Here is a 24,238-nt window from a genome sequence, read left to right on the forward strand (position 1 = left end):
AATAAGCCCCAGATTTGAAGTGGAGAAATGATATTACACTACATCTAGGTAGCGAAGGTGGATCTGGGCATACAGCTGTTGACGAAATTCACCTGCGAGGGTTAGTAAAATTTCCAATCTGTCATAGAAGATAGAAATTACCTACCTACCTACCTCTAGATTTCATGTATGTAGGTAAGGTATGTCCAGTACATACTTCATGGTTGTAGCTTCTGGGAGTGGAATGAGAGCACCTGACCCTGTGTAACTACCTACCTACCTACCAATTGGGCCAGTGCCCCAACGTAAAGTCGGGTAGTGACGTACAACACTTGGATCCACTTCGCCCTTGGTAGCAAACGAGAACCTCAACGTTCCATGACACGAGCATAGATGCACCTCTCCTCTCCATCGAAGATATGTTCGCCGAGGAGAACCGTAATCCTACTCTTCATCGGACCGGCACGAGCAACAGCGCGGTCGGGCCCACCGGCAAGTCGTCCGCTCTGCCGGCTGCTCCTCCAGGCCACCACCCGCCCCGGCGTTCTATGACTGTCGACGACAGGGCGCAGTTTCGCCGCCGAGCAACTACCGGCCAGTTTTCGATGGACAACGCCTTCGAGTCCCCGAGGCGCGACTCCATCACCTCAGACTACAGCCTCAGCGAGAGACGGCGCAGTCTGCAGGACGACATCCTCAACCCGGGTGGCGCCAGCCTAGAGAACCACGAGGGCTCGCACTGGTCATCGCTTCCTTTGGCCTTCGCCCTGCTACCCGCTGTTGGCGGGCTCTTCTTCAAGAATGGCAGCTCTATCGTCACCGATATCATGCTACTCGGCCTCGCGGCCGTCTTTTTGCATTGGTCTGTTACGCAGCCATGGTAAGTGATTTAAAGCAGGACCCGGGTGTAGGGGTGTCTCGAGTCGCTGACATCATGCAGGATCTGGTACCACTCAGCTCAGGAAATTCGCGTTAGGGAAGAGGCTATGGCTGGGATGATGGACATGGACGATGAGATTGAAGAGGAGCTGCCGTCCAGGCCACCAGCCGGGGCAAAGTCTAGTACCCTGAATGGAGCCCACGAGGAAGTGGATGGCCCTACCCCAGAAACGCAAGACTTCAGACAGGAAGCCTTAAATGAGCTGTATACGCACGAGGTTATGGCATTGGCGTCGTGCTTCTTCTTCCCCCTGTTGGGTGCATTCCTGCTTCACACGATACGAAACCAGCTCAGTCGGCCGTCAGAAGGCTTAGTTTCCAACTACAACCTCACAATTTTCCTGCTTGCGGCTGAGATCCACCCGCTCGGCCACCTCATAAAGATGGTCCAAGCCCGTACCTTGCACCTGCAGCGGATCGTCCACTCGAATCCGTACAACGAGGCCTCCCCGGCGTCAGGTCGGATCGAGGATGTGATGCGGCGACTCGAGGAGCTCGAATCCCGTGTGGCAGAGAGCCGGACGGGCGCGTCTCATTGCGCAAACGGAATCGCGGATCCAGGGAAGCAGGCGAAGCAGGATGGTAACTTAGTCCGAGAGGTGCGGAATGCAATCCAGCCCGAGCTGGACGCGCTGAACCGGGCGGTCAGGCACTACGAGAAAAGGACTACGATGCTGGCCTTGCAGACAGACTCACGGCTTGGTGCTATCGACACGCGCCTCAACGACGCCATCTCGCTCGCTGCGGCGGCGGCCAAGACTAGCATCTCTCGGCGCAGCTTCCTCAGTTGGCTGACGGAGCGGCTTGTCGAGGCAGTGATGGGTACACCTAGAGTGATCTTCAGGGCGGCGGTCTTGCCCTTTCGAGTCGTCTCGAATCTCCTGAGCCTGGACAGCAAAGGACGCCATAGGAAGGGGCCCCGGGACCGGAGGGTTGGTAGGGATCGAGTGACTCGTACTTGGGGATGACATCAAAGCTATCGAAAACGCAAAAATTATCCGCCGCCGCGCCATTATTGTTGTTCTAAGGCCATTTCAATGTCATATCATGCTTAAAAAGGGGCAGGTTTTTTTCTTAAAGATACCAAGGATAAGGGGTAGGGAAAGGCGGGAGTATTAGACCGGCTTGGTTGGGACGGGAGAGGGATTCAGGCAATGGAGGAGTTCAGGGTGTTTCCTGGCTTGAGCCGCGTCTGATACTATCAGAATACATTTTCCGCCGGGCAAGGCCGATTGCGTCAATGACGTGCCACACGCTACCTTTATATCGACCTAGGATTTTGACATTCTTCGTACTTCGTCGATGCCCGCCAACTCGGACAGAATCCAAACGCCGTCCTGCCGGATCCAATGCTGAAGTTTTTCGCGGCCCGACTTGTCAGAAACCATCGCGAGAGGGGAAAATGGGCGAGAGACGGGTTCGGCGTAGCCAGGCTCTTTACCCTCCCTTGTCAGAAATTGACCCGTATACGAGAAGCTTAAAACTCGGATTTCGAAGCTCGAAATTCGAAGGAAGAGAATCAAATGCCGATTAGAATATGTGGCCTTGAGAGATGGAAACCGGCTCCTGAAGGTCAAAACCGGCCGAGCCGCCCATCTCAAACGACGATCTGTGCGGGATTGACGTGTTCTATATGGTCTTTGTCAATAGCCGGAGGTGGAACCCGGTCAGCTACTCAGTCGAACCAGTCGACGATCCCGGTCGGAGGTCGGAAGGTCGGAATTGCTACACTGTGTTCATCGAGAGAGCCCGAAGGTACGACATCGGGTGCATCTGATGGGGCAGCCAACATGTGGATTGATTGCAAATCCATTCGGGCCATCCTTCCTCGGGCGGCACATAAATTAACTTGGTCGGCTTTTGTTCCACCATGTACATACATAGTAAGCACCTGTAAGCACCTGCCTCCCGCCTGGCATGTTGACATGTGAAATGCAAAGTCCTAGGTTGGGTCTCCGTTTCCGGCCATAATCTCGCGTCTGCGCAAAAGCAAGCGCAGAGGCAGAGGAGAGATGAAGTGTGGGCGAACACGAGGATGGTTTTCATGCAACAGGGCACTGCTTCCTTGGTTGCTTGATCATACTTTCTTTTTGCTTTCTCCTTTTTCAATTTCGAGGGGCGATTGTGCGAAGTTTGAGCGCCACAGTTCATGCGCATATGCCGTGGCGCATCACGTCTTACCTCGACTCCTACCCCGGGATCCTCTTCGAAAAACAGGTCGAAGCGGCATGCATGAAATAACATTGGTTCCATCATCCCCCTCAGCCCCCCCCACTCCAAGCACGGAGATTCTCTCCTGTCGCTGGCGAACATGAGATGGAGCCGGGTGATGGTGGGTCGATGACCAATCGAGGCAGAAGCCGAGAAACAAGGCGTGTTGATCGGAGACCGCAGTAAGAATCACTGTCTGCCTGTACTGCAATAGCTCCTCCTTATTACTCCTTACCATAGTAATCTGTACAAAATAGACATTTACGAATTCATCGAAATGGAGGACGCACTTTTTTTGCTAGTTCCCCCAAGCAAAACGTCATTCTGAATGAACATCATATGCAAGCAATACAACACACACGCCCCGTACAACACCACCATGTCCAGATTGGAGCACTAGGGAACAGCCGTGCAGGACGGGGCAAGGTCGGGTGCTACCAACCTAGCGTCCTCTCCTAGTCCTGCATCCTACTATAGAGTAGCTGCGTAGTTCCACGAAGTGCGTCTGATAGTCTGTCTATTTAAGCCTCTCATCTCACCTCACGCGTGTGGTTGGCGACTTGGTGACAAGGTTGCGCGTTGTGATTTATTTAGCCTGCACCTTTTTTTCCTTTTGGCAGAAGCAAGACTGGCGGTTGGCAATTACTTACCGACTCTCCTGTTCCTCTCATTCCTACTGCGTCGAAGCATCATCGACCCACTGGCCTTGGTCGATGCCGTGCCAATATACCTAGGTAGGTGTTTGCACAATGTATATGCGTAGGTAGGCCAGACGCTAACGCTAACGGCAGTCCATTGCCGAGCCTGCCTAGACATGCCCACACTCCACAGCCCTTTCCCATTTAATGGGTTTACAGGGGGCAGTCAGGTACCATCATGGAGAGTGGGTCTAGTCTGCGAACGGCGCAAGGTTTACACAGCGAATCACCTGGCCATAGCGCGCTCCCTTCCAGATCGGGCAATTCTGGATGAAAACGCCTCAATTCTCGACATCGACGAGTTTAAGGAGTGGCCCCACAACCTGCGCTGTGAAGGCTTTCCGGTTCAGGCTACAACCCACAAGAGGCTTGCACATGCACAGGATAGCAGAGCACAGCAGATCTTCTCTTGTCCGCAAAGTTAATTTAAAATTCATGTCGGATCTCGAAAGGAGGCGAAACAGCCGGCCTAACATCCAGCCAGCCCAGCCAGCCATGGCTTGCTCCCCTATGCCTTTTGAGCGGCTGGGGTTTTTTTTTTGGAAGGTTTTATTTGTGTCCTACCATCTATGGCACTATGGGATCATCGATCAAGAACCCGGTCGTCCGGGTATGGACCACTCCCCTGTTCCTGGATGCACCTCGTCGCAACTTAGATTCCATGGTGTAATAGTTTGATCACCCGCTATTCCCCTCCCGGTCATCTCGAGACAGGATCCATCCATGGGATCTCAGCGATAGTATAGTATCTTGTATCTTGCATTACTCTAAACTTTGCTTACCCTGGTTCTCCTACCCGCGGCCTCAACAAGCTATCTATTCGCTCCTGGTTTGTTTCCTCTCTCTTTCTTCTCCTTACACGTCCGTCTCCGGGTTACTTTTGGCTCGCCTCTTACAAGCCGACCGAAACCCCCTCCCACTGTACGACTAGTTATATCCTTCGGTTGGCTAAGAGGAGAGGCACCCCCATCTCACCCACTATCTTCCAAGCAATGGTTTGCATGTACCGTTGAGGTGCCATTCGTTCTCTTCTTTCAGTACCTTGGGCCTCACCCGTTCCAGTGGCACCCGCTGGCACGATCTTGATCGTTTGGTTCTGTTTTCTCTCTGTCTCCTACGTCAAGCTGGGTTATCAGACGTCATGATACTTCCCAGGCCTTTTGGGACCAGGACCCTCCTATGCCTCTGGCTGTGTCTTAACCTAGCTGTTGCGGTCCTTGTTAATCCTATCAGGAGAGATGACGGCCCGTCGTCGATCGCAAGTCCTGATCCGACCCCGGCGCCGAGTCCAACTCATGGCGGAGACATAGCATCAGCACCGGTGGACAGCTCCAAGACCCCCGAGACCCCTGAGACACCCGCCAGCTCATCCAAACCTTCGACGACGACTTCGACGCCGTCAAGTGTCTCCCCAACCCCTTCCGTTGTCGGTGGCGGTGCCTCGCTGAACAGCACTCTCTTCAACAGTAAGTATGCCCTGGACAAATGCGTACCTTACCTTCCACACTCGCTTATGAGGTTGTAACTTAGGTACAATTCTTGCCGGGGAGCTTCCTATTTCCCCCAAGATAACTCCAGCATGGGCCGCTTCTGGCGTTATATTGCTGGGAGCCGGGGTCATCTACACCCTTGTTGGCATCAAGTCGAAGGTGTTGCACGTCTTCTTCTCCGTTGCCGCCCTAGGAAGCCTCGGGACGACTGTGCTCATACTATACATCATGACGCCGCCGATCCGTGAGGCTATCCAGGGCGCATATGTCGCTGCTATAGTTTGCACCGGCTTTATACTCGGCGGAGCTTCCATTGTCTTTAAAGATACGACAGAATCAGCGGCCTGTTTTCTTGGAGGCTTTTGCTTCGGCATGTGGCTGCTCTGTCTTCGTCCGGGAGGCCTTCTGCCAGAAAAGGGAACCAAGGTGGCAGTCATCACCGTGTTTGCCGTTGCTGTATTTGCCCTGTATTTCATCCGACGCATCAGGACATATGTGCTTATCGGCGGCATATCGTTCTCGGGAGCGACTGCGATCGTGTTGGGTATCGACTGTTTCAGCCGGGCTGGGCTGAAGGAATTCTGGGCCTACATATGGGCATTGAACGATAATCTTTTCCCAATTGGAACTAAAACATACCCCATCAACAAGGGGATGCGAGTCGAGCTTGCCGTCACCGTTGTCATCGCCGGCGCCGGCGTCGCCTCGCAACTTAGGCTGTGGAAAGTTATCAGAGAACGGCGCGAGAAGCGAGACACGGAGCGTACAGAGAGAAACCGCAGCCGGGAGGATGAGGAGGAAATCGCTGGACGGCGAATTGAGGGGGAAAACGACCGCGAGCGGAGACAATGGGAGCGCGTGTACGGAAATGGAGCTCCCCACGATAGCCTCCGGGGCTCGGCGGACTCTGGCGTTGGAGATATGGATAGCGAAAAGAGACTGCGGAACATCGACACCGCGGTTGCAGCGACGCCGGGGACGCGAAGTCCCGCCGATGAGAACCTAGAAATGGCGGGAATATCGCCTGATCACAGCGGCGCTCCAGAGACGGCGATACCGCAGATTACGGGGGGTGGGGTAATCACGGTCCGGCCAGACAAGGGAGGTATCGATGCGAATCTGTCGCACGCCGTCCCTTTCCAATTCGGGGTCGCTGCACCGGGGCATGACGGGGACGAGCGGTCCTCTGTGGCGACCTTTGCGGACGAAGACGGAGACATGCGGTCTGTCATGGGTAGCAAGAGGAATTCAATGGTGAACAGACTCTCTGCGGGCTCTGCCAAGCTCCTACGAAGCCTGTCCCAGCGATCAAGAGGGAACAACTCCGAGATGGGCGAGAATCCCGGTGAGAGCCAAGAGGAACTCGTGATGTCGAGATACTCCCATCACGATGACAATGACTCACTCGCCGCCAACCGCGATGCCTTGAGCGTGGACGACAGTGACGTCGACACTGTCCGTGATGGAAAAGGTGGAGGCGCTGAGCGAGACATTGAGATCGGAGAGGATAACGGCACGCAAGGTTCGGATGCTGCAAGTGAGGCCACGGGCATGGAAGTTCCGAATACTCTGGAGGTGGATGGTGTTGAAGAGCCAGCCCCCGAGTCATCAGGTGCCTCGGACCAGGTAGCCAAAACTGACGTGACTGCGGCTGCTAGAGGCATCAGCAGCACAGAAAGGGGCTCCACAAAGGGGTCCGACGAGGTATCCCGAAAAGCGCGATCTCTCGCTTCCCGGGATTCAGCATCGGCGAACCTGAGTCAAGGAAATCTCCCCGGAGCTTTGTCACGGGTGGCCATGTCGTATCGGACGAACGAATGGGCCAAGCATCTTAGCCTTGCTGAGACCCCTGAGCCCGAGGTGTTCCAGTTGAACGAGAGTTCGGAAGAGTCTTCTCCTGAGGCCATGATCGACGACGAACCAGCGGCACCCCTCGACATGGAGGAGCTGCAGAAAACCGCGGAGAACGCCACTCCGCCGCCGGCGGCACCAAGGTCGGCGAGTGCGATGTCGAACTACTCGCAAGCCCCGACTTTGCCGCGGAGCAACTCGCAGCCCTCACTATATCAGGCTGCTTCCGGCCTCGAACCATACCGCGCCTTGTCCAAGGCCCACCACCGCCGTACATCCATCCCCTATGCCGAACCCATAGCCGAGGAGGGCGATGGCGAGACCGATCAGCCAGCAGAAGGCAACGACTCCTCTGGGCCCTCGACAAATCCCAGCCCCATTCCCGCGGGCCCATCCGCCTCGGCACCCAACCTGGCAATCCATCCTCCCGTCCCAGGCGTCGTCTCGTATTCCTCCCCGCAGACCCTAATCGGAATGCGTGACATGTTCCTCAGGAGCAAATCCCAGCCATCCTTCTACTTGCCCAGCCCCACCCCAGAACCGGCCATGACCCCGGCCGCCTCCCGCAGCGCCAGCTACGCGTCCCTCAACGCGGCGACCGCGGATGAGCTGCCCCTTTCGTACCGCCGCGAGCTCATGCGGATGCCCAGCCTCGCAACTACCCATTACAACAACAATAGCAACGACAACAGCAACGACAACAGCAACAACAGCAGCAGTAGCAACCTCGTCGACGGCGGCGCCCCGGCAGCCGACGCGGTCCCCTACAACAGCCACCAGCCGCAGCGGCACAGCAGCTCGACGCCCGACGCGCTGCGGTGGGCCCAGATGGCCAGCTTCCGCAGCAGCGTAGCGGCGGACCTGCGAGGCGGCGCGCCCATCATCGGCAGCGCCGGCGGGGTGGCGGGGGGAGCCGTGCACGCCAAGCAGCGGGACGGGGAGGTGCGCCGCAGCGTGGACGCGCAGAGGAGCTACCTCCTGGGGCTGAGGGACGCGGACGCGCGGAGGAGGGAGGCGCGCAGGATGGAGAGGGAGAGGGGGGATAGGCAATTTGAGATGCGCATGCGCAGCGGGGATTTGGTAGAGGCCCATCGGGAGGCTATGAGGAGGTTGCAGGGCGAGGTGAAGGACTAGTTGGAATCGGGAGGTTTTGTTTTGGTTGGCGGGGGGTTTTGCTGAATGATTATCATGTCTTCGCTCCGCTTGGCCGTATATGTGTTGTCTGCTTTTTTTCATTTTCTATCTCCACACTCATTTGTCTACATACCCTACCTTCCTTTCAATGCGGGCGCTCGGTTTGGGACGGTAGAGGGGAAAGGAGGGGGGGGGGGGGGGGGAGGTGGTTGGACTGGGTCAATGAGTTTCATATATTATACAGCGCCAGACTGAAATCAATTGCGGATATAATAGAAAATGGATGGATGCAACACTACATGATCAGGTTTTTAGGGTTGAGTCGACAAAACTTGCAGTTTGTCCCTGACCATGTGGCCCATCCATGGCTTGGAGGACAGGGGAAGCAGTTTACTATCATATTCAAATGTGTCTATTCGGTTGCAGTGAAGCGACACGCCATAGCGTGACAGATAATTAGGTACTCTACTCATTATGTGCGCTGCGTCTATGATATCAACTAGAAATCGAACCGGCGACATACCATATCGAGAGGTGTATGAACTTGGGGGGTGGGAATGGCGGGAAAAAAAGGCCCGTTTAAACGACAGGAAAGCAAAAGTGCTGGACTAACTCCTATCCAATGCAAAAGAGTGGGAGAGAATGATCCTTCCTCAGGCCTCTATAATAGATTCTTAGGCCAGTTCCACTTTTCCCCTGAAACCGTCCTGGAAAAGGAGAGAAGTTGTGGGCGAGAACGGGGGAACAAAGTGACAGAGAAACCCCGAGTCATCGTCGTCTTTGTGCGGTCTAAAGTGTCTCCGTGCTGCCAGATGCAAATGGCCGCGACGGAGACCCGGCGAGGAGGGGATCATCCTCGCCGGCCTCGGCATCCCGTTTTCTCCTTACGCCAAGCAGCTCTCCGAGGGTATTACTCAGAGTCCTGGCCCGCCCTCTGAAGCCCTTGCGAGGGTCTTCGTCCGTCCAGGACTCGCCGTCTCCCGGCGGAATATCGCTCTCTCTGCGGTGTCGGTGCTGCTGTGCCGCGGCGTTGCCGATCACACCGTCTTCCTCGCCCTCGGCCTCGTCATGTGGCACGAACAGGCCGTTCATCAGGCTCGGCCGAGACCGCCGATAGGGGAGCCTCCGCGATGAGCCGTCGTGCGGTAATAACTTGTCGGCAACCACTGCGGAGACGGTCGACGAGAATGGCGAGGGTGATATCATCGGCCCGCTCCGGACGTTTACACTCGAGTGGGGGCGAGGCGATGACTTTGACGGCCGGGGTGTCGCGGGTTGCTCGAGCAGGGCGCCAGCAGCGCCGAGGATTGGTTGGCTTTGATTCGGGGGAGTCCCTGGACCGGGTGATGCCCCCGAGATGGCAGAATGCAGTGTCAAAACGGAGTCTGACGAGATCGTGTGCGCACCGACGCCTGGATGTTGTGGTTGTATCGGGTTATTCTGCGAGTCGAGCCACGGATTCCCAAGTGGCGACGGTGATACCTCGTGTCCATCCCCATTGAGAGAAGTCTTCAACTTGGCGGCTGCCGGGCTCCTTGAAGTAGGGATCCCGCCATCAGTCACCAACCTTAGTGGCTTGTTCACCGCCTCAGTGAAGGATACCCTCGATAGCCGGCGCGTGCTGTCCGACTCGCTGCCTCGCCGGGACGACTGTGAAGGGGATTGCGGTGTTGCTTGGTGCTCTGCCAGGCCAATGGTCTCCTCCACCCCTTCAGCGTCCGACAGGGTATCTTCGTCGTCGTCATGGCGTGACCTGCCGCTCGTGATGAGGAAGACGCCGAAGAAAGTGAGCAGGCAGCCGCCAACAAACTTGGCAGCTTGATGTGCCGTGGTGCGCTCAAAATCGCGGTACAGCACCGCGCTGCCAATAATTACGGATAAAGTGAACAGGACGAACTGGATCGGGATGACCTGGGTGGAATCGAAACGCTGGAGAGCCTTGTTGAGGTAGCGCACCTGCATAACTGCAGTGCTGAGAAGGACGAAGACTAGGGCATAGGTGACAGGCGTCGCAAATGCCCCGAAGAGGGTCGACGAGATCATCGAAGAGACGCCTTTGGTTGCAAGGGCAGTGTAGCCTCCTGTGAGAAGCGAGTTAGTTGGCGGTTCTCCGGGGAGCGATTGCAATGATGGGGCGTGTAGAACACATACCAAACACACCCACGAGCCCCAAATCGATGAGCACCGTCCTATGACCGTATCTGGGACTTGCCCACATCAACAAGGCGATCAGGGCGCAGCTCACCCCAAGGTATATTTCGAACTCCATGGTGGTGATGGCATCCCAGATATCGTGAGGCCCCAGCTTCGTTTCCTTCTGGTTCGCGCTGAGCACAACAGTCACCGCACCCGCGATGGCAACGATGACGCCCCAGAAGTCCCTCTGCCGGAACACCTCCTTGAAAACGATGGGCGCAATCACGCAATTCGAGATCAGCGCGACAACGCCCAGAGGGCTGACAATCGACGCCGGCGCGAACCCGTACGCGAGGAAGTTGCCCATCTCCCCGACAGTGATCAGGACCTGCCCCACCCACCAGTACGGGTCCTTCAGATAGGTGGACGTAACCTTGGCCCCTTCACCATCGGAAGACCGCGAGTCTCCCGACGCAAACGATTGCGACAGCGGGTCCGACTCGCGAGCATCCTCGACCTCGTCGTCGCTGCGGCTTGCGGCCCTGCGGGTAGAATCGCCGTTCGAGCCATTCGTGGCCGGCGCCGTGGTCCCATACACTCCCCCGTGTCCCCTCCCATTGGCAGCGTTCTTCGACGCCTGCCTTGCGCGCTCGCGCACCTCGGCCCGTCGCCGGTGGATGCGGATGTGGGCGTAGCGCTGCACATTGAGTGCGAGCGCGATGAGGATATTGCCGACGATTGCGGTGACGATACCAATCAGGGAGGACCAGTCCTGTATCTCCTTGCCCGGGCCGTCCTCAGGATGGTCCCCCGGGCCCTGCGGTAGGCTGATCGTGGGGGTCGCAAAAGGGAACGACAATTGCGTCGGCCGTTGCGATATCAACGAACCCGTAGATAGGAACATGGCCGCTAGACGAGCCCCGGATGCCGGGCGCGACTCAAGTCGTGGGTTGCCTGCCCAAAGGAGAACATAGATAGCAGCTTCGACAGGTTCGGGTCATCGGCACAAAAGTTGGCGCGGGTCTTCTGCTAAATTAAACAGCTCTCGCAAGCTACAGTGGTCGGGATGCGGTATAACTGGACAGGGCGAACCTTCTAATAGAGGTTGAGGGAATCACCATGCGCAAGATCCAGCTGCAAGCAAATGTATCGATGGAAAAATTGAATAAACCAGTTCGTGTTTCGTATTTCGAAAGTGAAGTCCCAGATTTTGGCGCCTTGCATCCTTCGTCAAGCTTCGGCTTATCTCCGCAGATTCCGTCATTATCACCAGCTCCCTGCCTGTGGCTTGCGTCTTGGCAGGTGGCAACCCGGCCGTTATAATCCCGGCGGGGCAGTCCCAACTCACACCATAGACTGGATCCAACTTCGATACATTCGCCCCGAATTCCATCCAGCAAGCAAAGATCTATAATAATGCCAGCGGATGACGAACCATCCAATAACCCATTTGTGAGATTCAAGCAGCATGTCGACGCCCACATAAGCGCGGGACTCCAGGGCGTTTTTGGATTGCCAGACCTCATCACCCAGAACTCCAATACCCGAGACATGAGCTCCCAGGAGCCTGGTTCCGAAGCCATGCGGTGCCGCCACGACCGCCATTTCTCGGACCGTCATGGCTCCTCCTCCTCACCGGAGGCGGGTGACTGGCTTTCCGAGCAACGGGAGGCGGCGGCCACCGAGGCGAGGATGGACAGCTACTTCGAGGGCTACGGCATGCCCGAGCACATGCGGAGGTGGCAGGTCTTCGCGTACGGCTCGCGCTACTCGCCGCTGCGGCTGGCCATGCTGCCGGTGCAGCCTCGGCCGCGGGACCTGGCCGACGACATGGACCCGAGCATGTTTACCTACGTCGACGCCTTCGAGGACCTGCTCGCCGAGAGCTCGGGGCGGGGCATGATGGACCTGCGGACGCGGTACGATATGAACAGATTGCTGGCGCGCATGTGGCCGAGGGGCGAGAATCCGCTGTCGTGGGTCTCGAGACTCGAGTCGCAGGACCTTTCTAGGGTCTACTTCCACTACAGACGCGCGCACGACTACGCCCCGGAGCGGATGGACGAGTGGGCTGAATTGCCGTCGGAAGATTATGGGGACAAGCTGGGTTGGAGAGCCGCATATGAGGGAAACGGTCAAAGTGCTGAGCGGCGGCCTCTCCCGGCTCCACGCCAGGAGGAGACAGGCTTACAGACAGGCCTATTTGGCGAGCTAGACAGAGTATTCAGAGCACTTGGAAAGGTTCTCGAGGACGAGGTATCTTCATTTGGCCGGAGGAGAAAGCCCGATGACCACCAGCCGACGAAAGAAGGCCAAGAGCAGGGCCCAGAGACCGAAGACGATCTATATAGCTCCGTCCAGTCTGCTTTCCACGACGCGGAGCGGTCACTGAGCACCTTTATCAAGTCGTTCTCGGGAGGGAGATGGGGCTTCGAGCCCTGGCCAAGTGACGCGAATCCTGGCAGTAACACACAGAATGACGAGGTTCGCGAGGACGATTCAGGCCGGACCGTCAAGACGACGAAGGAGTTCGTCGACGCCTTTGGAAACCTGCACGTAAAGACTGAAATTCGCAGGACCGATTTGGACGGAAATGAGATTGCGAGAGAGACGAACTACTCGGTCAGACCGCTGTCACAGGTGCGGAAGGCGCAGGAAGAGCCGGAGGAGGAGGAGTCACGGGAGGATGTTGGTCTCGTTCAGGATGAGAGACAGGGGGAGAAGAAATCGGGCTGGTTCTGGAAATGAATGCGGTTCAATAAGAGCTATGAGCATCTCCACTCAGAAAAGGATTTATAGGTTGCAATCCCTACCACCTTCCGCTCACCCTTCGCTCTTCAATTGCGTAGTGATCTGATCAAACACTGTAGATGTGAATCGATAATTCTGTATATCACAAGTCAAACGGAGTATATAAGCCGGCTATCTATGTATAATTGTCGATGCTAACAGGTGGTAGCTGTGAACTGTGAAGTGAACAGTGGTAGCAATGACTCAGAATAGCACATCCACAACGACACCCCTTCACCCCCTTCCCCCCCGGATTTGTAGTCAAGGACATGGGAAGCAGCCTTTTATTTACCGCGCACAATCGCCTTCTTCTTGCGAAGCGACCGCTTCCGCGCGATAATCCTGGTCCTCATGGCCAGCTCCTCATCTGGCGCCTTCCCGGGAGGCCCGGCCGGGGCCTTCTCTTCAACTTTAGTCTGCTCCTTCTTTTCCTTCCCCCTCCCCTTCGGCCCCCAAGCCTTTGCTCTGGGCCGGGAATTATACGACGGGCCTGCACCGGGGCCACGCTGCGTAGCCGAATTGTCCTGCTCTGGCCTCCTAGAGGACCTTTCCTGAAGCGCCTTCCGCCTCTGAACCACGTTTGCATTTTCGATGGCGAACTCCACGACCAGCCTCAGTGTCTTTCCGGCATCGGTTATCAGCGGATGACCGTTCAACCAACGCAGGCCCATGAGTGCCCAGCGATGCGAAGAGTACTCGATGAAGCCGTAGCCTCGACTCTTCCCGCCGCCATCTTCAGAGACCTTGGAGCCCTCTTTGGTCTCAAAGACAATCTTTGCCTGGCGCACCACACCCTTGCCCTTCTCCTTCCTGTGCTGTTCCGCATCCCTGTCTTGCTGCCCGCCCCTCGCCACTTCTTCCTTCGAGAGAGGCTGTCGTCGGCCCTCTTTCACGTCCTTCGCAAACCCGACAACGGCTTGGCGAGCCAGAGCCTTGAGGTCCTTGGCGGTAACCTCTCGGGGAATGTTTCGAATGGCGAGACGAGTCAGACTCAGGTGCAGACTGGGGTTGGACTGGATCATCTTCTTCCGCTGCTTCTCGCTGGTTTCTCGGAGCTTGATTTCGGACGGAGCAAGCAGGTCATACAGAGCCGAGTTCTTCGCAATGGTGCCTTCTGACAGGAGATAGAGCCTCCTCTTGTCCTTGTCCTCGTGCTTCCGAGCACCTGGGCCATCGGACGCCAACCGCGTTGCCTCGTCCTTGTTCACCGCTTGTGCGACCTGCAGGACGCGCCCTTGCATGGTATACCTGCCGTCCTCGTCGACACTCTCGTCTTGAAGGATCGAGGGCTTCCCCAGAGTCGTCGCAGGCTGGCGTCGAGGAGAGTTCCTCAGGCAATCCTTGAAGTCATCAACGCTGAAAAGGCACACAAAGCCTGTGCCAGCCGGCCGATCAGTCAAGCGGTCCTTCACGACTCGAGCGTATCTGACCGGCCCAAACTGGGTGAAGTGGGCCTTCAGTTCCTCCTCGGTCGTAGTGTACGGAAGGTTGCGAATGAAAAGAGTTGTCGAGTTGTCGGTGATCCGTGGTGCTTCTTTTTTCTTCTCGTTACCATCTTCAGAAGCGTCGCCTTCTTCGTCAGCTTTTTCATCGTCCTGACTGCCACGTTCCTCGTCATCGCTGCCATCGCTTTCATCCTCAAGGTTTTCCATGTGATTCTTCATGAAGTTTGCAATGTCTGCGTCTTCCTGAGTCATCGGCTCATCGCCGTCGGCATCAACCTTGGGCTTCTTTGCTTTCTGAGTGCTCTTAGAATCCACGTCTTCAAGCTCGGAGTCTGCTTCCTTGGGCTCCGCTTCCGTAGGCTCTACTTCCGTAGGCTCATGTGTCTTTTGCCAAGTCTCCTTGTCGACTGCCCAGTCCACAGCCAAGGTTCTCCCGTCAACGACCTTGCCATTGAGACCTTCCATCGCATTCTCCGCGTTTTTTCGGCCTCGAAGAGTCACGAAACCAAAGCCGGAAAGTTTGCCCTTTGCGTTGGGAAGATCTGAAAACTTGACCTTGCCATAGCTTCGGAAGAGAGCAGAGAGCTGAGCGGATGTCTTGATACTCCAAGGCAGATTGCGGATGATGAGTTTGGGCGGTTTCTTCGCCTCGGCGACAGCTTCTTCCCGCTTGCGTTTCTCCTCGGCCACCTTTGAGTAGATGGTGCTGGATGCGCCTTTAATGCTGTCGCGCTGTCTTGGTTCGGCAATATCCAGTCTAATTCGACGTCCGTCGAGCAGCTCCTTGCCGAGTTTCTCTTTGGCTTCGATAGTGTCGTCTTCGTCCGTAAAGGTGACGAAACCGTATCCTCGAGAGGTTCTGGTCTTGGGATCAAGGACGACCACCGCATGCTTCACGGGGTAGTGTTGCGAGAAAAACTCGGTGAGGGACTCGTCCGTGGCAGACGGAGGTAGAGAGCGAACGAAGAGCGTCCGGCTGGATTCAACCCGAGCCTTTTTGGGAGGAGGAACCTTCGGCCGGGTATCATCTTGATTGGGGGCTTCGGAGAAGTCCTCTGTCTCCCGCTGACGCTTTTTAGTTGCTGATTTCGCCATGTTGGTGAGGTTTGAGCCAGTTAATGCTCAACTTCTCTGGCCGTTGTTAGTCGAGATTCAGCAGGAGCTCTTCTCTCGCTTCACAAAAATTTCGAGACAGTTGGAGCGATAAGACCCTTATCTGCATAAGCTGCATAAAGTCAATGCGGGGCAGCATAACTTCATAAGACTGGGAAAGGGGCGCTAGTGCCTAATTGGGTAATTTACAAACAAACAAACGCGCGACCTCGGGGCAACCATTGTCGCTGATAACAACCTTCCCAACTCCCAGCCGAGAAGACGCCCTCAGGCAGGACGAACACTACAAGAAACAAAGAGAGGTGGGAGATATAACCACGAACACTACCAGACATGCCGGCCCGAACTTCGACGAGGTCTAGCCGGACCTCAACAGCCGTGTCGCGCAAATCCTCAACCGCCAGCTTCAACCCACGCGGTTCGACGGCGTCACGGGCGTCATCCGCCCAAGTCGAAGTCCCAGAGGAAGCCCCAGACAACGCGCTTCGAACACAGGTTACGGCGGTATTCCGTGATGCCCAGCGGACGACGGCGACCCACCGGAAACTCGCCGTGACCCTGCGAAAGGTCCAGGAAGCATGCTGCTACGAACCGACTAGCGTGAAGAAGTCGGCAGCGTCCGAATTTGACGAGGACAGCTTTAATATCGAGTTTGTCCGGTGCGTCTTGAGAGTCATGCCGGTGAAGAAGACTGAGGCTGTCGGGGAGAAGACGGTTCGCTTCATTGGCCTTTTCCTTCGCCACTCCATCGACAAGGACAACGAGGTCATGGGCGAAGTCGACGAGGATGCTAGTACCATGCCTGAGACCCCCAGCACCAGACTCACGGCGCACCTGATGGACACCATCCTGCCCTTGCTTACTGCCAAGGACAAGTTTGTGCGATACCGCTCGACACAGCTCATCTCCCACATCATCAACTCTCTGGACGCCATTGACGACGACCTTTTCCAGAAGCTGCGCTCCGGCCTGCTCAGGAGGATCCGTGATAAGGAGGCTATGGTTCGCGCGCAGGCCGTGCTCGGCCTGGGACGGCTTGCGGGGAACCAGATCGACGCCGAGCCAAATTCCGAGGACAGCGACGACGACGCCGGGACTGGCCTCCTCGAGAAACTCCTGGAGGTGCTGCAGAACGATCCTAGCGCCGATGTCAGGAGATCGCTGTTGGTGAATCTGCCTATCTTGCCGAACACCTTGCCGTTTCTCCTCGAGAGGGCGCGGGATCAGGACGCCCTGACCCGTCGGGCCGTTTATTCACGCCTCCTGCCCGCGCTGGGTGACTTCCGACATCTCTCCCTATCCATGAGGGAGAAGTTGCTCAGATGGGGTCTCCGAGACAGAGACGAGAACGTCCGCAAGGCGGCCGGGCGGCTGTTCCGCGAGCGGTGGATCGAAGACTGCGCCGGGACTGCTCCACCGGCCGAGGGCCAGGCTGCCGAGCCATCGTCGCCCAGCCTTGAGGGTCTGCTGGAGCTGCTGGAACGCATTGACATCCTCAACTCCGGGGTCGAGAATGGCGTGGCGCTGGAAGCAATGAAAGGCTTCTGGGAGGGCCGCCCCGACTATCGAGAAGCAATCGTTTTCGACGACAACTTCTGGGAGACACTGAGCGCAGAGTCTGTGTTTATGGCCAGGAGCTTCAATGACTTCTGCAGGACCGAGGGCGATGGGAAATACGAATCTCTGGTCGAGGAGAAGTTGCCAGAGGTCACCAAGGTCGCTTTTTATCTTGAACGATACATTAAGGTCCTGATTGACGCCATCAAGCGGACATCTGAGCAAGAGGTTGACGACGAAGAAGAGGAAGAAGATACGGTGGAACAGGAGTTCATTGTTGAGCAGCTGTTGCACATCGCCTTGACCTTGGATTATTCGGATGAAGTTGGCCGTCGGAAGATGTTCTCGCTGCTCAGACAGACCCTGTCCATCCCAGAACTCCCCGACGAGGTCACGAAGCTCACCGTCAGCGTCCTGCGTGACCTCTGCTCCCCTGATTCCGCGGGCGAGAAGGAGTTCTGCAGCATTGTTCTCGAAGCCGTCGCTGATGTCCACGACACGATCGCTGATGAGGCGGCCGATGATGTCGATGAGAGTTTCCATTCGGCAAAGTCGGAAGTCAGCAGTGACAGCACTCCTACCAAGAACGGCAAGGCTAAGAACTCTGAGCTCTCGGAGGAGGAGGCGCGCGACAAGGCAGTCAGGGAGATCATGATCAACATGAAGTGCCTGCATATAGTCCAGTGCATGCTTTCCAACGTTGCCGGCAACCTCCAGCAGAACGACCATCTTGTTGCGATGCTGAACAACTTGGTGGTTCCCGCTGTGCGAAGCCACGAGGCGCCCGTCCGTGAGCGTGGCTTGCTCTGCCTTGGCCTCTGCTCGCTGCTGGATCGGTCTCTGGCTGAGGAGAACCTCACACTCTTCATGCATTTCTTCAGCAAGGGCCACACCGCCCTGCAGATTACAGCGCTGCGTATCTTGACCGACATCCTGAACGTCCACGGTGCCCAGCTCCTGACGTCCAACCCGACCCTGCTCAAGATCTACATCAAGGCGCTGAGGTCCGGCTCCAAAGCCCCGGAAGTCCAGGCCGTCGCCACGGTCGCGGTATCGAAGCTCCTCCTCGGCCGGGTCGTCACCGACCGCGAAACCTCGGCCGAACTGCTCAGAACGCTGGTGATCGCCTACTTCGAGCCCGCCAGCGCGGGCAACCAGAGCGTCCGGCAGGCGCTGAACTACTTCCTGCCCGTGTTCTGCTACTCGCGCGCGGAGAACCAGGACCTGATGTGCGCCGTCGCGCTCGACGCGCTCCACGCCCTGTACAACGTCCGCGAGGGGTTCGAGGACGACGACGCGGACGTCGAGGACGAGATGGTCAGCCTGTCCACCATCGGGGCCTGCCTCGTCGACTGGACGGACCCGAGGAAGTGCTTCTCGCCCGGCGCCGCCGTCGACGCCGAGAAGAAGGTCGTCAGCGGCGACGTCCACCTGGACTTTGCGATGAATGTTATAGAGAAGCTGAACGGAAACCTCACCAGTAAGAAACCCCTCTGACGTGTCAGCTCCGGCACCTCGCTTTAGAGACCATGCTAATAACCCATCTGCAGAAGAAGAGAAGAAGACCATCGCACCTCTTCTGGGCAAGCTCTACATCTCCCCCGCCTCGTCCGAGGACAAGGTCAGGGACGCGTACGCGGCCGCGTCCGACGCCGTCGACGCGCAGCTGCTGTCCGACGCCGCGGGCAGGAACGCGCTGTACAAGGTCCACGTCGGCCTCGGCAAGATTGTCAACACGCTCGACGTCCGGGACGCGGGCGCCGCCGCTGTCGCGGGGACGACGGCGACGAGGAGGAGCAGCGCAGCCACCAGCGTCAGCCGCGGGGGGTCGGTAGGCGTGGAGGATAGGACTGTTGTTGAGGAGAGGACGGTGGTGTTGCCGGAGGCGGATATTAAGGAGGAGGAGGAGGAGGAAGTGGAGCTGGAAGAGGTGGCGGAGGAGGGAGAGGAGGAAGATGTGGACAGTGATGAGGGGACTGTCGTTCGTCGTGACGATGCTGACTCGCTGGTTGACGAGTTGTTGACTGATGAGGAGACATGATAGGATGAATGACGGGGTTCATTGGTTTTCTTTTTCTGTTCTGTTCGAATAAGGTGGCGGATCCAGGACTGGGCAGTATGATTTTCTACGAACGGGCTGTAATCGTCAAATGCTATCGTCGTTTTACACGGCGTGTATCTTCAGGGAGCTTCGAGGTTGAGTGGGTGGTATCTATTTATTACTGATGCTCTAAGTGCCATGCAATCCAGAGCAATGTGTAATACGGTAGGGGCTGAGACTGATATATAATACACTGAGCCGGCGATCTATTTCTTTCCTGAACAATTACATTGGCATCCGTAAGCATCACAAATGTCCGTTCTATTATAGTCAACACACCTTCTATGCACGGGGGGGGTTATTGACCCAACCAAAAGAGAAGGCCGCCCAGCCCAATATGAACGAGCAGATGATGACCCAGGCTCCAACCCATGCAATACAGGTATTTTGGCGAAAAAACGGTCCATATGAAAAGGTGCGTCCTCAGGACGGTACAAGCAGCCATGACGGACGCAGCACTGAAGGTGGTGAACACGGTCAGCACAGCGACATGCTGCACGAAGACACGCCGGCCGCCTGCCCTCTGTCTCTTAAGCAGCATGGTGTTGGCGGCGAATGTCCAGTATATCGGGGCGGCCCAGTTGCTGACAAAGGTCAGGATGCCGACGACGATGGCGTTGAAGCCGTTCACGCCGTTGTACGCGTTCGACAGGTCCACGGACGAGATGGCGTTCGATCCGCCAAAGGCAAAGAAGGACATGAATGAGAGGAGGAGGGTCGAGGTGCTCAGCTCGGCAACGCTTAGGTCCTGTGCGTTGAGGAATCCGAGCTGAACTTTGAACAGGAGGAACAGTGGTATATTGGTGGTTCTGGACTGTGTTACTGCCAACAAGGTGTAGAGGTAATGAAGAGTCTCGAGGGCTGATCGGATCGTGTTAGCCTGTGTTGCGGACTACCAAGGGGAGACACAGATACTGACCAGTAGCCCTGGTCGAGGCTTGTTTCCCCCAGAAGATGAAATATAGGACACAGGCAGTCGCCACCCCGAGGCCGATGAACACCGCCTGTGCCCTGGCAACAAGTGAGAATCCTGACGGAATGTCCACAATGCTTTTCGCTGCACCAACGACTAGTTCTGGCGCATCCTGATTCGTGAAAGCCAGTTTGAACGAGAAAGCTGCAAGGGCCAATGCTGTAGTTCCAGCCAAACTGATTGGGGTCAGCAAGCGACCGAACCCCTGGGAGAGCCCTCGGTATATGTAAAGGTATTCTGCGCTGACGAGGCACCACAGGAGCGCAGGATTGGTGTTGATGTACGTCTTGACGATGTCCGGCTCTCCCGCAAACTTCTGGCCAGTCTGGTTCCAGCCGCGGACCAGCCTCGTGGCGATGAGTGCAAATACGAGTGAGAAAAGGTGACGTTTTCGAGAGCCCCTTCTACAGCCGGTTAGCATGGAGATGGTAGGTGTTCTGGGAGCAGCACGTACCCGTTTAAGCCCTTCAAGCCCAGGAGAGCCAGCCAAGCGGATACAGACCAATACCAGAAATGATGCTCTTCCTCCACGTAGCTGCTTGCGAACATCATCACACCGTAAGACAGAGTGATTGACATAAACGGCAACGTTGAGTGGATGCTTTCTGAGAGCGAGAGACGCGCAGCAGATAGCGAGGCTATGACTGCAAGGACGGCGGTTCCTTGGCCAAGGAAGAGCCTACGCATATCATAGTTGCTCGCCATGCTGCTCATAAGACGTTGCGTCTTCCGTAGCCACTATAATAGTAAGTATATCATGGAAGATGTTTCAAACCCTTGGTGGGAGGGGGGGAACTGACGTGAGAAATCATTGACACCCATTGCAGATCAAGCGCTTCCGTCTGCCCAGCTTCTCTGGATGATTTCACGACCGCCTGCCACTCGCAAGCTAGCTCCCCAATCTTTGACCCATCTTCCGTGCAGACTTCACTGCCACGGCTGGGATCGAACATGTCTGACCCAAAGGCTGCGGTAACAATTTCCAATATCTGCTCGGCATTTCGCATGAGGATTTGGATCTTGTCGGTTTCTATAACGCTATTAGCTGCTGGCTACCTAGAAATGGCGAGGAGTTGCACACTTTTGGTCCAGAAGGGGAGAAAGTCTACAATAAATGTGCCAAGGTTGTTTTTCGGGACCGGGAACCCTAACAAAGCGGCGAGGGTTGGTGCAATATCTGACTGCTCGACGGTCGAATAATACTGGAAGTCGTCTTTAAACGGTACAGGAGCCTGACGCTGGCCTGGTAGGGCTTCCAGTCTCGGCGAAATGAAGACAAGGGCGGCAGATGTCTCTCCAGGGGACGAGGCGCCATGATTGCCAGCATCGTTCATGCCATGATCTCCGCATAGGACGAGCATGGTTGATTGGAGGTGTTCCTCTGTCTTCATTGCACTGAAGATCTGCTCAACAATCCCGTCCATCTCACGCTGCTTGGGGACCATATTGGGACTTATATGGGGTTAGCTATGAGACCGCAAATGGGGTAGAAAATGGGAAGGGTTTCCATCATGCCTTCTGGGCCCCCCCTTGTGGCCAATATGGTCGAGGCCCAAGTAATGGAGCACCATGGTGTTCCAATCGTCATTTTTAAGCTCGTCCGCAATGTGCCTCGTCACGTTGTTGTCCACTTCGGTGAAATCCTGTTGTATTTAGCGAGGTCCGTCGTCGTCACGCCGCGCGGGTCTTCCGTACCGAAACGAAGAAGCTGGTTGTCCCATCTGTCCGATCAAAGGTGTCCGGGAACAGCTTCAGCCACGTGTCGTCGCCGTACATGATCAATTTGCCTGTGCCTTTCGCCTTCATCTGTGCCAACCATGTGTCCTGCGAGGCAAGAGTCGAGGTCTCATCCCCCTCGTCGAGGTTGAGAATCACGTCTAGGAAGGAAGGAATGGAGCCAGTCGTTATGGCCTTGAGTCTCGGCATAGTAACAGTCGGCGACGTCGCATGGGCAGTAAACGGAATGGCAGCGCCGCTGCGAATCAAACTGGGAGGTCGTCAGCGGAAGGGGACGGCCTGGTCCCAGACTTGAAGAGCTGCTTACGACTGCGTGTACTCAAACCCGCTGTTGGGAAGATAGACGAAGTCACTACAAGAACCATGTGAATAGGCCGTAGTCGCATTCCATCACAGCGCCTAGGGATTACCTTCGCAAAGCATCGACGACCAGGAAGACGAGGCGATCAAAAGGGGCCGGCGGCGGAGATCCATATTCCGAGGCCTCGCTGTACTGAGCCAATCCGGGAATGAATGGTTTATAGGGAAAGAAGCCCGTCGCAAAGGTCAATATAGAGACGGGTATCAGCAAGTTGGCCGCGACAAGCAGCAAGACGGAGTAGAGCGTCGCATTGTGACGCGACTTCATGGCAGGGCGTGGCAGCCGAACGCAAATCAGCAATGAAACGAGGGATTATGAGATTAAGTACGGAAAGATCTCAGAGTCATGATCTGCCAACGAGGTTGCCCATTCAATTTCAAGCAAGCCTGGTTTCGCAGCTGCACAAGCTCGATGCTTACGCGGGGGGAAATTCCTCAAGGTGCCTAACCTAAGAATTCTAGTCTGTAGCCTCGCATTGGAAGCTCTGTGCTGATTGGTCCGTCGCAAGGATAGCAGATCCTGCGGAGTCCATGCGGCCAGGGGATTGGATATTGGCCTTAAAATAGACGTTCCCACGTCGATAAGAACAGCCTTGATATCTTCCAAGATTCCCATGCGACACCAATGTCTTGCCACCGCCCTGTCTAATACGGCGGCCATTCGTCGTATTCGCGGGCATAACCGACATATTGGGTATAACCGACATATTTTCCCTCCTCGCCCGGTTCTAGGTGAGACTTCACTTCATTTTCTTCGCAGCTTGTCTATCCTTGTATTTAGGAAACACGATAGACGACTTCTTTGACCGCCGTCGCTTCTCAATTCCCTTCCTTCCCAAGGTTAACTTTCTCTTTACGGCCTTGGCGCCCGAATCAATGTCCATGGCTGAAACCAGTCAGTTATCTGCCAGTTCCCGTAGATATGCAAAATGCAAAACAAGATACTCACTTTCCTCCTCTGTCACGGTAGGTGCAGTCTTCTGGTCTGTTGAAGTGGCTACAAATTAAATGGTGAGCCAGATTTCTACCGATGGATGAGGTGGAAGTGCTCGACGGGGTGCATCACTCACTCTCAACATCTTCCATTTCCTTCTCATTCTCTGGCCGACTTGTTTTCGCCTGGGCAGCGATCTCTAGCAACTTGGCCGAGAGGCGCTCTGTCCTGGCCGACTCGACAGGCCCAAACACATTCTTCTTGAGCTGTTGGTTGTTGTTCTTTACTGAACTTGCTCGGCTACTCTTCGCCATGTTGAAGGTATAAGGTCGAAGAACTTTGCGCAAAATGCGGGAATATGGTGTACTGGGTCTTTGACAGTTATTTTCTCGTTCCAGTGAAGTATCTCGCCAGCTGAGTTGATCTGAGTGTGTCTGGAGGGGTGTTATCGCACCTAGTTGAGGAAAAAAAGTGAGAAAAGATAAATCAGTCATGGGTCTATAAGGATCCAGATAAGAAGGAGGGAGGGGCGTACGCTAATCTGGCGCGTGAATCGCCTTCTTTTTACGAATTCCAGACCTCCATAAATGATAAGTATTTGTGAAGTTTCTGGGTAAGCCGCCTAATATGTAACCCAGATGAAGATTTGAAAAATAATTTTGGAATGCATTCATAAATCGGCACTATAGTGATACCAACTAGGTACCTGGTAGGTAGGTAGTCGGAGACAGAGGGCGGATATGATGCCTTGATAAGCCGATTCCCTCCTTGAATGCATCAAATTGTTAGG

The 24,238-nt window shown here is 55.8% G+C and overlaps 8 protein-coding genes across 8 annotated transcripts; 4 read left to right on the top strand and 4 right to left on the bottom strand.

Moving 5' to 3' along the window:
• The first annotated feature begins 140 nt into the window (after positions 1–140).
• Positions 141–2,022, top strand: QBC33DRAFT_349887 (uncharacterized protein). Its single transcript, XM_060423828.1, has 2 exons — positions 141–859; positions 920–2,022. The coding sequence occupies exons 1-2, from the start codon at positions 399–401 to the stop codon at positions 1,884–1,886; spliced, it is 1,428 nt and encodes a 475-aa protein (XP_060285500.1). The 5' UTR covers positions 141–398; the 3' UTR covers positions 1,887–2,022.
• Positions 2,023–4,737: 2,715 nt separating this feature from the next.
• Positions 4,738–8,491, top strand: QBC33DRAFT_349929 (uncharacterized protein). The gene is made up of 2 exons (XM_060423829.1): positions 4,738–5,293; positions 5,358–8,491. The coding sequence occupies exons 1-2, from the start codon at positions 4,969–4,971 to the stop codon at positions 8,300–8,302; spliced, it is 3,270 nt and encodes a 1,089-aa protein (XP_060285501.1). The 5' UTR covers positions 4,738–4,968; the 3' UTR covers positions 8,303–8,491.
• A 207-nt stretch (positions 8,492–8,698) lies between these two features.
• QBC33DRAFT_532882 (magnesium transporter NIPA-domain-containing protein) lies at positions 8,699–11,657 on the bottom strand. The gene is made up of 2 exons (XM_060427416.1): positions 10,454–11,657; positions 8,699–10,383 (listed from the first exon to the last, which is right to left on the bottom strand). Exons 1-2 carry the CDS (start codon positions 11,340–11,342, stop codon positions 9,092–9,094), a joined length of 2,181 nt encoding a protein of 726 aa, XP_060285502.1. The 5' UTR covers positions 11,343–11,657; the 3' UTR covers positions 8,699–9,091.
• A 147-nt stretch (positions 11,658–11,804) lies between these two features.
• On the top strand, positions 11,805–13,462 carry QBC33DRAFT_532883 (uncharacterized protein). The gene has a single exon (XM_060427417.1). The coding sequence runs from the start codon at positions 11,855–11,857 to the stop codon at positions 13,184–13,186; it is 1,332 nt and encodes a 443-aa protein (XP_060285503.1). The 5' UTR covers positions 11,805–11,854; the 3' UTR covers positions 13,187–13,462.
• QBC33DRAFT_350113 (uncharacterized protein) lies at positions 13,373–15,830 on the bottom strand. The gene has a single exon (XM_060423830.1). The coding sequence runs from the start codon at positions 15,766–15,768 to the stop codon at positions 13,513–13,515; it is 2,256 nt and encodes a 751-aa protein (XP_060285504.1). The 5' UTR covers positions 15,769–15,830; the 3' UTR covers positions 13,373–13,512.
• Positions 15,831–16,029: 199 nt separating this feature from the next.
• Positions 16,030–19,649, top strand: QBC33DRAFT_488471 (putative nuclear condensin complex subunit protein). Its single transcript, XM_060425435.1, has 2 exons — positions 16,030–18,823; positions 18,894–19,649. Exons 1-2 carry the CDS (start codon positions 16,120–16,122, stop codon positions 19,382–19,384), a joined length of 3,195 nt encoding a protein of 1,064 aa, XP_060285505.1. The 5' UTR covers positions 16,030–16,119; the 3' UTR covers positions 19,385–19,649.
• QBC33DRAFT_532890 (alkaline phosphatase-like protein) lies at positions 19,541–22,933 on the bottom strand. The gene is made up of 9 exons (XM_060427418.1): positions 22,565–22,933; positions 22,462–22,506; positions 22,113–22,404; positions 21,933–22,060; positions 21,499–21,869; positions 21,218–21,447; positions 20,872–21,155; positions 20,364–20,821; positions 19,541–20,305 (listed from the first exon to the last, which is right to left on the bottom strand). The coding sequence occupies exons 1-9, from the start codon at positions 22,780–22,782 to the stop codon at positions 19,743–19,745; spliced, it is 2,589 nt and encodes an 862-aa protein (XP_060285506.1). The 5' UTR covers positions 22,783–22,933; the 3' UTR covers positions 19,541–19,742.
• QBC33DRAFT_568247 (uncharacterized protein) lies at positions 22,934–24,145 on the bottom strand. The gene is made up of 4 exons (XM_060430507.1): positions 23,984–24,145; positions 23,585–23,902; positions 23,464–23,511; positions 22,934–23,400 (listed from the first exon to the last, which is right to left on the bottom strand). Exons 2-4 carry the CDS (start codon positions 23,760–23,762, stop codon positions 23,255–23,257), a joined length of 372 nt encoding a protein of 123 aa, XP_060285507.1. The 5' UTR covers positions 23,763–23,902; positions 23,984–24,145; the 3' UTR covers positions 22,934–23,254.
• Positions 24,146–24,238: the final 93 nt, after the last annotated feature.

The sequence above is a fragment of the Phialemonium atrogriseum genome (genome assembly GCF_030411735.1).
Source record: "Phialemonium atrogriseum strain 8032-3 unplaced genomic scaffold QBC33scaffold_7, whole genome shotgun sequence".
NCBI classification, from domain to species: Eukaryota; Fungi; Ascomycota; class Sordariomycetes; order Cephalothecales; family Cephalothecaceae; genus Phialemonium; species Phialemonium atrogriseum.

Coding starts and splice junctions, on each gene's coding strand:
- QBC33DRAFT_349887 (XM_060423828.1), top strand. CDS start 399: ATGTTCGCCGAGGAGAACCGTAATCCTACTCTTCATCGGACCGGCACG. Junction 860..919: donor TGGTCTGTTACGCAGCCATG/GTAAGTGATTTA, acceptor GACATCATGCAG/GATCTGGTACCACTCAGCTC.
- QBC33DRAFT_349929 (XM_060423829.1), top strand. CDS start 4,969: ATGATACTTCCCAGGCCTTTTGGGACCAGGACCCTCCTATGCCTCTGG. Junction 5,294..5,357: donor GAACAGCACTCTCTTCAACA/GTAAGTATGCCC, acceptor GTTGTAACTTAG/GTACAATTCTTGCCGGGGAG.
- QBC33DRAFT_532882 (XM_060427416.1), bottom strand. CDS start 11,342: ATGTTCCTATCTACGGGTTCGTTGATATCGCAACGGCCGACGCAATTG. Junction 10,384..10,453: donor GGGGCTCGTGGGTGTGTTTG/GTATGTGTTCTA, acceptor CGCTTCTCACAG/GAGGCTACACTGCCCTTGCA.
- QBC33DRAFT_532883 (XM_060427417.1), top strand. CDS start 11,855: ATGCCAGCGGATGACGAACCATCCAATAACCCATTTGTGAGATTCAAG.
- QBC33DRAFT_350113 (XM_060423830.1), bottom strand. CDS start 15,768: ATGGCGAAATCAGCAACTAAAAAGCGTCAGCGGGAGACAGAGGACTTC.
- QBC33DRAFT_488471 (XM_060425435.1), top strand. CDS start 16,120: ATGCCGGCCCGAACTTCGACGAGGTCTAGCCGGACCTCAACAGCCGTG. Junction 18,824..18,893: donor GCTGAACGGAAACCTCACCA/GTAAGAAACCCC, acceptor ACCCATCTGCAG/AAGAAGAGAAGAAGACCATC.
- QBC33DRAFT_532890 (XM_060427418.1), bottom strand. CDS start 22,782: ATGAAGTCGCGTCACAATGCGACGCTCTACTCCGTCTTGCTGCTTGTC. Junction 22,061..22,112: donor CAACCAGCTTCTTCGTTTCG/GTACGGAAGACC, acceptor TAAATACAACAG/GATTTCACCGAAGTGGACAA. Junction 20,822..20,871: donor GGCTTGAAGGGCTTAAACGG/GTACGTGCTGCT, acceptor AACCGGCTGTAG/AAGGGGCTCTCGAAAACGTC.
- QBC33DRAFT_568247 (XM_060430507.1), bottom strand. CDS start 23,762: ATGGCGAAGAGTAGCCGAGCAAGTTCAGTAAAGAACAACAACCAACAG. Junction 23,512..23,584: donor GGAAATGGAAGATGTTGAGA/GTGAGTGATGCA, acceptor TTTAATTTGTAG/CCACTTCAACAGACCAGAAG. Junction 23,401..23,463: donor TACCGTGACAGAGGAGGAAA/GTGAGTATCTTG, acceptor GACTGGTTTCAG/CCATGGACATTGATTCGGGC.